At 40.2% G+C, this 11,937-nt stretch overlaps 1 protein-coding gene across 1 annotated transcript; it reads right to left on the reverse strand.

The window, feature by feature from the left end:
• Window positions 1-1,391: 1,391 nt before the first annotated feature.
• abhd5a (abhydrolase domain containing 5, lysophosphatidic acid acyltransferase a) lies at window positions 1,392-11,640 on the reverse strand. Its single transcript, XM_070834975.1, has 8 exons — window positions 11,609-11,640; window positions 10,595-10,675; window positions 8,747-8,832; window positions 7,721-8,096; window positions 5,117-5,271; window positions 4,456-4,567; window positions 4,080-4,266; window positions 1,392-2,318 (listed from the first exon to the last, which is right to left on the reverse strand). The coding sequence occupies exons 1-8, from the start codon at window positions 11,638-11,640 to the stop codon at window positions 2,205-2,207; spliced, it is 1,143 nt and encodes a 380-aa protein (XP_070691076.1). The 3' UTR covers window positions 1,392-2,204.
• Window positions 11,641-11,937: the final 297 nt, after the last annotated feature.

An 11,937-nucleotide genomic window follows, 5' to 3' on the forward strand; every position in this document is an offset into this window, starting at 1 on the left:
ACGTTTTATTTGTGTTTACATTTAGAAATACGGTAAAAATAGTGTCACAGGAGCAAGGCAACATTTTTGGGGAGCAAAATGATTTGCGCAATACCAAATTCTCACATCAATCAGTATTAAGCAACTCACCCAAGAAAGTAAAATAGAAATACATATTTATATTAATTATTATCGCTCTCCGAGTTCACCTGTGAATTACTTACACATGCTCCTCCACTCTGTTCCTATAGCCTCTTTAAACTCTGAGTTCCTGCCTTTCATATAATGGACACTAATTGCATTAGAGCATTTCAATTAGGAAATCAATTATGTAAAAAGAGTCTGATAGGTTTAAATACACCGTTTCTAATCTAGCATCCGAAGAGGTAGAGAGGCATGAGATTCCATTGGTCTTATAAAGAGGCTCAGCAGACCTTCCACTGCTTTCTTTAATATAGAGATTACTTTACTAAATTAGGGGGACTTTCAGTGTGAAAGACAGATTTTTTTAGTCCCTTGCTCCAAAATTGCTGGATCCTGTACCATAATGCAGCTCAGTAGCATCTTCTGTCCACTCTGTGCCATCAGATCATTCAAAATTATGTTATTAGAACATTTTCTAATAACACAAATTATCAATATCAGCCTTAGAACTTTTAGCTTCCTCCAAACTGGTCCCTAAATATGGAGGCTGGAGGAAGAAATGTACTGTTGCTTTTCTGATATTCATGTTTTTAGACACATTGGAGTCCTGCTGCAAAGATGGAACGTTGACTTCAGTCTGAGCATCACAGACCTGACCTTGATTTGAGAAATGGGTAAAGTGTTCCTTTATACCTTACTGCTCAGAGACACCAGTGAAGTGTGATGTCTGGCATCACGCTGGTACTACAAGTAGACAGAGCTGTGACTGAACAACAGATATGTTTGTCAGTACACCTCAAATCCAGGTGAGAGACAGACACTGGTTTGGTGTCCAAACGAGCCAAAAGCTATTTGGTGTCCCAGTTTAGCACCGAGAAACAACTTCAATTGACATTTCTGTAAAATGCTTCTAAATGATTATTTTTAGGTTTAATCTTTAATTTCATGTTATTTGCTATTGAGGGTTTGAAATAAAGAAACAAAGAAATCATTACATAAATAAAAAAGGCAAATATTATGTATGTCTCCATTGTTACAGTAATCCTATATGGATCAGCTTGAGTCAATAGAAACTCTATGGCACCTCACACAAGCCTACTGCACACTGCATGTAAAGGCTATGTTTGAAAGTCACCATTACATGAATGAACGCACAGAGGACAGCCGCTGTAAAATAGACTATTAGAGGCTGCAGATAAATCCATAGCTGCTTCCTGGTGCTGACGCAGTGTTGTACTGAAGAGTACACTTCCTGCCTGTATCAGAATCATATGGAAAACCCACAAACCACAGGTTAAGCGCTACACAGGAAACAGCCAACACTTGACACTGGAACTGAGCTTTTTGAAGGCAGTGACACTGATTATGTTTCTAATTGATATAATTTAGTGGGTGGCTAAATATAATATTATATCATATTATAAAATACTCTCCAAAAATATCAACTTTTGAATTTCTTAATAAAAATAAGCAGAAATGTGGGTATTTATTCACACTTTAAGTACTTTCACGTGATATAAAAATACACTGTTTTAAACTAATCTAGTTAAGTTATTACTTCCATGTTTGACCCAGACTACTACAGCAGCTATTAAAGGCCACGCACGGGCAATAATATACACACACTGAGGCTTTCTGGCTGCATGTTCAGCAGAATATTTGAATTTTAAAATCCCTCCATTTTTCACTGCAGTTAAAAGAGGAAGGGAAAAAAATATAACAAGTGCTTCAATCAAGTGACCAAAATGCTGCAGCACCACCTACAGTACTGAGTGTATGTGCACAGTGAAATGTAAAAGGAGCATGTGATGCAGGCCCACAGGCACTATTTGATAACTGTAGGAATGCCTGTAATGGTGGTTAATTCAACACTGATGTCAGCTCAGAGCCTGTATTCACCAAGTTTCTGAGAATATCACTGAATCAGTGGTCAGCTGACATCACAGTATGACTCAAACTCTGATCACTGCTCCTTTATGATATTTTTTTTCTGTCCAAACACACCTCATTCTTGCTTGTAGGAAGTGCGATCCCGTGTTTCCACACCAGCTGCTGTTGATGCTCCCCTTTTTCTCCAGAGTTCAGTAACCAGACTTCTCTCTGCTGCAGTCCACTTTATCACACGCTTGCAAAACTCTGTGGTTGAAGTCCTCTGGCTGGTCGGCGTAGACATAGTGTCCAGCTCCACGGATCGTCTGCAGGGAGGATCAAGAAGGAGGCAGCATATAAGGAGAGGCCATAAAAAAAAGCATGGTTTTTACTGGAGAGCACTGTGTCTTTGTTTTAATGCTTCTTTATAGAAGAAAGATGAAAATAACTTCAATTCTAAAAACATCTCTAGTAAAAAACAGTTAGTAGAGAACTTCCTCAATAGTAACAACACAAATGTGGTTGCAACTTCAGCATGTCTCAACATGTTATAACAGAGGAGCAAGTTTCATAAGCCTGCAGTGTATGACCTCACACTTCCCCTTCAGTAACAGCCCCGTGAGAGTGAGTGTGATGGCACACGATGTCAAAAAAGATTAGAAACAGATTATTCACAGGGAAATCAATACATTTTAATACATATAATATGTGGGTGACGAAGGGAGTAATAATAGAAAATATAAGGAAATGTTGTTATTCTAATTATTGATTCCTTTTTTAAAAACATCACTATGTGATTTAGAAATCCCCTTTTTAACTTTTTATAGTCCTAAAATGTTTTCTCATCTTGCATGTGGGGGTCAACATTTGTTACTATGAGTATGGAGGTCCATTTTAGACCCTGGCAAAAATAGGAGAGCGACAAATAATCTAAACTAAGCGTCCATTTACTAATATTTAACTTGCTGTCATGATGTTAAAAAGTCACACCGTCACCATGATGACAACTGATTTGGTGATGAAGACACTCAGATACAGTTTAAAGCAGAGGATCCTTGAGATTACATTTACTGGTCACAATTTTTACTATGTTCATTTTACTATGCTCGTATGTATGTTCATTATTTAAGTACATTAAATGAGAAATCTTTTCCATAAATTACATTTTTAAAAGCAGAACGTGTGAAAAATAATCATAAAAACAGTATAAATCTAATTCTAAAATTTCAGTTGCAGTTTAGCTGGGTTTAGGAACCAGAACTACTTGGATCAGTTTAGGAAAAGACGGTGGTTTGGGTAAAAATGATAAGTTATAAATGTAAAGGGGAGGGAACTTTAAACACAAAATGTGCCTCTTCCAACAAACACCTGGGTGTAAATAGCCACCATGGCTGTTTCATACTAGGTGCAAATGGTATTACTGGAAATAGTATCTGCCTTATTTTAATTATGTGGTCATGTGGTGGTACATTTAGGTAAAATAACAACACAGACCACCCAGAATCATTTGATCCTGTTTTTTACATCTGTCTTATGTGGGAACATATGACTATTATTGCTGACTTTAATGGTGTGTCCACTGGCAGGGAAGGCACGCAGCCATTGTTTTGTACTGTAGCCAAAAATGATTTCAGCTGAACAGTGAACTTTATAATGAAAGTAATTTGAAGAAACTGTTGTATGTGAAAAGTTCAGTTCTAACACTGTAATAATGTAAATGTACAGTCTGACTACAGTATATGAATGACTCTTAATTGATAATGATGTTTGGAGACACTGGGAACACAAAGTGATATCTGAGAAATGTTTAGAGATTTTTTCCCCAGTAATCATCACAGCCTTGCCAGTATAGTTGGCCTATATACATGAATGTACTACAGGTATTTTACATTATATAAGTGATCATTTATACTACATTACTATATTACAGAATCAATACTACTGTATTTTTCCTCACAGAGTTTAGTTCAAAGTTCAGATATCTGATGCAGACGAAAGGTGTGAGGAAAAACTCATGATAGGGTACAAAGAGTAAAGAGTATGAAACCACCTCCACCTCTCTCATCCAGAGAACACCATGGACTTACTATGATCTCCACATGAGAGTGTGGCCTCATCTCTTTGATGGCGCTGCCCGAGTTGCTGTCTATGCCTGAGCGGGACCCGTAGATGATGGTGATGGGGATCTCAGGCTCAAGCTGGTCCATCCTCTGCAGCATCGGCCTCTTAGCCCAGCCGTACGGCGCGGTCATGTTCTTAAAAGCCGTTTCCCCACTGCGACAACACAGAAGAACACCTAACTCAGCACATGGCGGCAAATGTTGATGACAAGACATAACATTAAGTAGTTAAACTCTCAAATAAGTGCAACAAAAGGTAATAAAATAAAATGCTTTCATTGCAGTTATTAAGATAAGCGGCGTAAATGAGGCTCGGCAGGGAAATGGAGACTGAGAGGCGGACCTGGGGGTTTGCACATTCAGGTGGTAGATGTACTCTGACACAGTGTTGTCAGTGAACATGGTGGAGAACTTCCTCTTGAAGTCGGGTCTCAGAGTCTGGACCAGAGTGGGACCTGCAGGGGCCACAGAGGAGACGCTCAGGTGTCAAAGATAAGCGTGTAGCCATTAAAGAGGCGAGGCTGCTTCATTACATTCTACATGGTTATCATCAACGGGCAGGGTTGGAGGGCACAAAGGCTGACTAGATTTCTCTTCGAAGTCAAAACATTAGAGCAGTGTTAGTGGGATTCTTGCTCACCATATGACTGGTTTGGTATATTAACAAACATACATTAATAAACCATCTTAGCCATGGTTCTTCTGTCTTTACTGAGCTGTGATTCAACGTTACCATTAACACATTTTTAGTCTGCAAATATGTTCAGATTTCTCCTTCAGTTTCTCCCTGTGTCCTCCTGATGCTCAGCTACTCTTTTGCATACCCTACATTCATATCATTCATCTCATTTAAATAAACAGTCTATTAGTCAGTTCTCTGATGTTTAAAACTACTCTTTTTGCTCTACTTGTAGCCTCATTTTTATTCACTGTATCCTGTTGTGCTGCAGCGACTACTCGGTTTCCCCTCAGGGATCACTAAGGTTCGTCTAATCCAGTCTTACCCAGCGGTCCGACCAGTCTCAGGCCAGCCAGAGGGTTGAAGGGACTGAACATGGCGCCGAGGGCTTTGATCCATACCGGGATGGGACGGTCTGCCTCTGCTGTGTTTGGGCACTCAGGGAAACCCCAGGGCTCCACCAGCACTATGTGCTTTACTCTGTAGGATACAAACAAATGAAACATTCACCTGCTGTTTGGGTTGCATACAAGAAGTGGATGTAGCTTCAGGGTCTGAAAAGTGAAGCCAGCGCTCAAGTTTCTTCAACCTGCATTATTTCTAATGGCCAGCAGGGGGCGACTGCACTGGCTCCAAAAAGAAGTCCGAGTGTATGAACGTTGAAGAGAAAATGAGCCGACTTCTCACTTGATGTATTACCTCAGTTAACACTTCCCTGATGACTTCATGGTCTCAGTTGCTAGTTTCAAGTCTTCGTCAATACAGCATGATGCTCGTTTTGTAAATTATGATCCGATTTTGAGTAAAATAGACCCTGAAGCAGTATATATCCTTCATGTTGGGTCTACCTTCATGCCTTAACCTAACCAATCAGAGAGACTCTAAAATCAAGATGGCTACAGCTGCTAAACCAAGATGGTGATTTTGAAAATGCTAAACTTAAACTTAGTTCGCCAAAGAGCAGTCCACAAACCAATGGGTCACGTCACGGTGGCTACGTCCGCTTCTTTTACAGTCTATGGACCAAACATATGATCCCCTGGGCTTCACCTGGCATAGATAATTATTTTTAGGCCCTCAATTTGTAATTTATTATGATGTATTCCATATTTTTTCTGTAGGCCATCACAAGAACAATAAGCACAGTTCAGCTTAAATGAGGACACATGTCTCTGATTAAGAACATCTCATGTTATAACTTAAAGGCCATTTGGAACACTGAGATAACAATAAGAGGACAGGAAGAGCGATGTTTTTAGCATTAGCGATGGAGGAGGGCGATAAGGGATTGGGGACATTTTATCAGAACGTCCCTCGGGGAGAGCCGGGCGCCTGCTGGAAGCTCGGAGCTGGAGACGCAGCGAGAGAAGATGATTCAGGAGATAGAGTCTAGTGGGAGGAGAGAGGCTTGGAGGACACTGCTGTTATCACAGGCTGCCAGGACCTACAGGCACACTGCCACAACTATATCCTGAACACATGCTGGCATATTTTGCTACAGTCATGTTAACAGTAAAAGGCCAGGATCATTATTCAAAACACTGTTCAATTCAGACTCATTTTTCTCCCTCTGGGCAGAGACTGCTCGTTTGATCTTTTGTCTATTAACAGTCGTGAGAAAAGGATAATTCTGCTTTCGCACAACTTGGGTCTTGACACGAGGGACACGATCTCGAGTATTTTGGCCATATCACACGATCAGGTTTTTTTTGCCCACTTGAGGGCAGCGGTACCAAGTTACAAACACAACGTATCATCAGCTTTTAAGTTGATGAGGTGAACTTGTTAGAAAACAGCTGTTAAGGAGCAACATTGTCATTTATTTGGACACCAGATCGACGTCAATCCAATATTCAATCTCTTTCAGCTGTGTGTTGCTTTCTACCAAGTCCTGAGGGAATTTTTTTTTGCTCTTTAGCTGCTGAATGCTTCATTATGTTCACCAGTAAGTCTCTCACTGTGTCTGTCTACAGTGAATTTTTACTGGTTTTTCTCTGAAAACAGCTGCTTGCTGCTGCCAAAAACAACAAGATCAGAGCAGGATGGGATCTACAGCAGAGTCGGGGGGAGCTTACCTCCTCTAAATAAGACATGAGCTCCCCTGAAAACATGACGTGTGAAATTTTGGGGTGTCTTTAAAATATTGACAAGATGCTTTATTTGCCAAGCATGTCTATTTTTCTGTATCTTCTTCATCATAGATGAGGCAACTATTTATGTAAGATCCTTGCACGAGGGAGATTCGGCACTAATTCACTTAGTACGTTGACATGTGACCCATTTGATGTTATAATTGTGTTCATTATTGTGTGTGATGTGTAACTTTAACCACTGTTGATAAGGACTCCATCCAGGCAGCCTGGTGAGCTCTGGTTTTGATTTACTGCTTGTATATTTATTGGTTGTTTTTCTATTTGACCATTCCATGTCTTATTTGTAATGACAAACTATAAACTATAGTGCCTCACTATGCAGAGAACACTGCGCCCTGCTTTAGTTGGCTGTATTACATCACACTGTGATGATTGGTTTTGATACCCACGTGGAGGTTTGATGTGGTCACTAATTGATTATTATATATATCAGATTTGCTGACATAAAGCAAGTAGGCCTCAAGGCTTGCAGCTACGAATGAGTCTTTGCAACAACAGTCACAGTCGATTCTCTCTTTGACGCTCAAGCCTAAAACATTACAAAAGCCTGCCATCCTCCATCTCTCAGTGTCAGTGAAAACGTCTTGTTTGCTGAATGTTTCAGATTGAACTACATCCACGTGTCCTGGCTGCTGCTTTGCCCTTGGTAAAACATTTATCACATCAGCTGCAGCTCATATCAACAAGATCAGCACCTTCAGGATAAAAGATCCCTTTTAAATTAAAAACAGCACAACCTACAGTAAGATAAGAGAAATCGCATAATCTGCACCCACCTGCCTGGGTATTTCATACAATAGGACACAGCCAGGTACCCTCCCAGGTTGTGTCCCAGCAGTATCATAGCCTCCAGACCCACTTTAGCCCTCCACTGCTCTATAGACTCCACAAACTGGTCCTCTGCCTCCCGGGAGTCTGTGGAGAGCAGAGGCCTGCTGCTCTGCCCGAAGCCCAGAAGGTCCAGGGCGAATACGGGCCGACGCTGGGACAGAGCATCCAGGTTCTGAGCCCAGAGGCCCACTCCGCCTCCGAACCCATGGAGCAGGACCAGGGGGGTTTTGTCTTTGACGTGGTCACAGCCAAAGCTCAGGGTCCAGAGCCGGTTGCCGTTGGAGATGGGGACGTACTGTTTGGAGAACATGCTGTCTACACCTGGAAAGACAAGGGAGAGCAAAGAGAGAGAGGAAAGTAGAGATGTGATTGTTTCTGGAAAAGATACAGTAGCATAGCCTCAATCCTACGTCCTGCCGTTTGTGTTTGTTTTAACCACTTAGTTGATTTAAACAACTATAGTTTTTGCTGAAGTGTTTACATCCAAGACTACAGTTCATTGGTGTGTGTTTAGGATCATTTAAGGCCTTGTAAGCTAAAAACAGCAGAATTTGTGGGGTTGCTAAAAGATTCAATATATCTAAATATTTATTTATATTTAGCAAATTTAACAAACAATGAATATCACAAAAAAAGTTAAAAACAAATATCACTATCATTTATTACTTTAATAATGAGGACGTGCAAAAAACACACCCACACTGCTAAAAAGTGAAGATTAGCATTTACTGTATCTCAATATTTCACCACAGAAAATGAATATTTTGTCGACAAAAATAAAAATTTAAATCTGAAAAGCCCTCATCTCTGAGACAATACAGCAGGGGTGCAGTGTAGTTCCTACTCGTGTTGCACAAAAACAGAGAATAATACAGTAGAAACGAAGATGTCTTCCATATCATTATCACTCTTTTTCATAAGCACAACTCCCACACTCTGACAGTCATGTGTGGAAACTAAACGATCCTTACATCGCAGCATCATGTCCTCTGCAGTCTGGAGCTGCATCTGAGAGGTGGGACACCATGACGGCAGCCAGTTGGGGATCCAGCACCACCTACACAGGCAGAAAAGCTCATCTTCAATCATCAGGTTTATGAGCATCATCTTTATGAACCGCAGAAGGGACACAGAGTCACTGCAGCGTGGGACTTAAAGGATTTACACACACATACACAGAAATAAAACAAGTATATTAAAAAAAAAAAAAAAGAGTATATGACTGAATGTTAGTATTAACTGTTAAAGTGTGACATCTGATGACCTTTGCTTCAGCTGCTCGGTGTGCTGTGTTCACGTTCTTTATTTCTCATTACAGCGAAGCAGTCATCAGGAATAACTATCCCTCCTTCAATGCTCAAACAACATGTAAAGGAGAAACATGCAAGTAAAAAGGAAATATAGAATCTAAGACATGTCACACAGGTAGGACTAGTCTGTATAAATCATGACATAAGTAGAATATAAAATGTCAAATATAAATAAATAAATATAAAATATCTTTATATGTAACAAAATCCATTAAAAAAAAATATCCTCCTCATCCTCATATCAGTGTCCTGGACTGTGACTGGATCGTTGAAGCCTTTCTCATGATAAACTAATGTGTGAGTTATTATTGATGACTAATTGTAATGATTAGAGGACACTGATGAGATTGTTGTTGCTTATGTGTGGGACTGAGTCAGTGTTTCAGGTTCTGCATAACATCCCGAACTGCACGGCTGTCAGATGAGAGGTGTTTCTATCATTTTGTACGGCCCCTGTTCATTTTAATGGGATAGACAATATATAAGAATATAATAAAATCTGACAGCCTACAGCCTGCAAAATGAGCTTCAGTTAAGATGGAACATCATTAAGATCTTTGATGAAGCTAGGATTTATTGCAGGACCGTCGTGTTAAGAGTGGTCTCATTTTTTAAATCATTATTCTAATTATTATTATTGTTGTTTGTTGTAATTACATTAAATGTATTCAATCCTTGCACTGCACTAGAACTTTTATTCCTTTAAATCTTATACCTGCCTTATTCTATTTTATTGTTTCTGCTCTTTACTGTATTTTAATGTCCTTTCATAATGCGTTTGCACTTTATCCCAATGCTTTTATTGTTTTATATAAAGCACTTTGTTGTTGACATATGCTATGCAAATACTCTTGTCTTACCATACTGTAGGTGTACCTGATAAATTATTCATTGCCGATATTTAAACTCGTGAGTTCTCCAGTAAGACTTGTTGCTTTTAAACCAAGTTAATTAAAACACATGTTAAAAGCTCATTGTCAGACTACTGTTAGTGTGGGAACATCTATATCAGAGATCCACATCAAACATGTTCGAAGAGATATAAAAAAGTTTTACATTTTGGGAGAATGATTTGTGTCTGATACAAGTTTTTTTTTTTAATCCCTCAAAATCTCTTATAATATATAAATAGTTTTCATTTTAAAAGATGTCTCCTACCTCACTGTAAGGCCCATTCTTAGTTTAAGTGCACTGGAGCTTTCAGGTTTACACATCACACTTGTATAAGTTGTATCTGGGAGCACGACTGGCTGCAGACTAGTTCTGATTTAAGATGAGCACGACGAAACTTTCCCCCTACAGCAGATCGATGTGAAAACAGCCTTCTAGTGTCCATCGCTGCACCAGCATCGATCCGCACAGTGAAGCTCAAACATCACGGTGACGTAAACACATTTCTGAGAAGAGCAGGGCTTTAACGTTACATCTGTGACGATGCTGCATCTCAGATTGTCCTGTGATTGAAGGGGCAGCAGTGACTGTGTGTGGATGGTCGGAGAGCAGGCTTACCTTATTGTTGTGTCCACGTAGCCCCACACACTGCTGGCCACATTATGAGCACCAACGACGGACAGCATCCTCTGAACAACCCTGCAGCAGGAACAAAATGAAACAAAAAGTGAATGAGAGCTACAGTGAACTCATCATCCGAGGTTCAAGGTTCATCCAGTTGTCGTTTACAACATCGGGGTGCTCGAGGAAATTAGAGCACATCCAACATACCGTATATACAGATAATTCAATTTACAGGTGGCAGTGGTAGATAGTAACTAAGTACATTTACTCTTTTTTTAGCTACTTCTTTACTTGAGTTCAATTTTATGTTACTTTAAACCTCGACTCCTCGATTTCAGAGGGGAATATTAAACTTTTTACTCCACAAGAGTTAGAATAAGCTCCACCACCACCAGATCTACCATTACGGAGATGCTTAAGTCTTAAAAAATGAATGATATGTTATATATATAATAATATAACTCTCTGAGAGGCACCATTCTACCCACCAGGTACTTTTACTTTAATATTTAACTACATTCTGTTGTTAATACCCTACTTTTATACTTTTTCTTCAATAAAAACTTGAATACAAGACTTAACTTAGTATTTTGTTACTTCTACTTAATCAAAACATTTGAGTTTTGCCCATCTTCACCATTTTGTACAACTAATATCGTAGCAGAACCAAATAATTCTGGTAAAAGTAGCACATAAACACCTGTAACACACCTGACAACGTGTTTCTTGTCCAGTTTGGTGTAAAAACCTATGGGCAAACTGCTCGTGCGTGTTTTACCTGGATGTTAGGTGTCCACAGAGTTAAACATGTTCCAACACACGAAGGTTTGACAAGTTAAACAAGTTAAAACAGTCCTGTGTTTGAATAGTTGTCTCTGTTCAGTTAGTGTGGGTCAGTAACACGCAGTGACACAGTGTGGTTGTCATGCCAACAGATATGACCAGCTGAGTGTCGTCCGTGTCACTGTACGTGCTTCGTTCGTGAGGTGGGTTTGAGGAAACACTCACCCTCTGCTCGCCGTCTCCGCTTGCTCGGCCATACTGCAAGAAAACACCTCCCGGCCACAACTCGCGGTCACATGGCCCGAGAGAGTCTGACGTGAGGTCAACGTGATTGGGGACGTTTGATTTGTGCGTTGAGATAACGCTGAAATCCGCACAGGGCACGCCCATGACGCCTCCGTCCCCGCCCATGGCAGTGACACCTCGACTCTCTGTAACTCAAAACAAGCGCACCCTGCCACAGAGCGTAAGGCAATGCGGAAGTAGCGTTAGCTGTGCTGTCAGATATCCAAACAGTGATACTGGGCAGAGGAATCAGCTTCGGTAAGTAGATA

The sequence above is a fragment of the Pempheris klunzingeri genome, chromosome 8 (genome assembly GCF_042242105.1).
Source record: "Pempheris klunzingeri isolate RE-2024b chromosome 8, fPemKlu1.hap1, whole genome shotgun sequence".
Taxonomy (NCBI): Eukaryota; Metazoa; Chordata; class Actinopteri; order Acropomatiformes; family Pempheridae; genus Pempheris; species Pempheris klunzingeri.

Excerpts from the sequence above, each read along its gene's own strand:
- abhd5a (XM_070834975.1), bottom strand. The coding sequence starts at position 11,640 with ATGGCCGAGCAAGCGGAGACGGCGAGCAGAGG. Across the intron at positions 8,833-10,594 it reads TACGTGGACACAACAATAAG|GTGGTGCTGGATCCCCAACT; the intron begins GTAAGCCTGCTC and ends CTGCCTGTGTAG. Across the intron at positions 4,568-5,116 it reads GAGACTGGTCGGACCGCTGG|GTCCCACTCTGGTCCAGACT; the intron begins GTAAGACTGGAT and ends TGGCCCCTGCAG.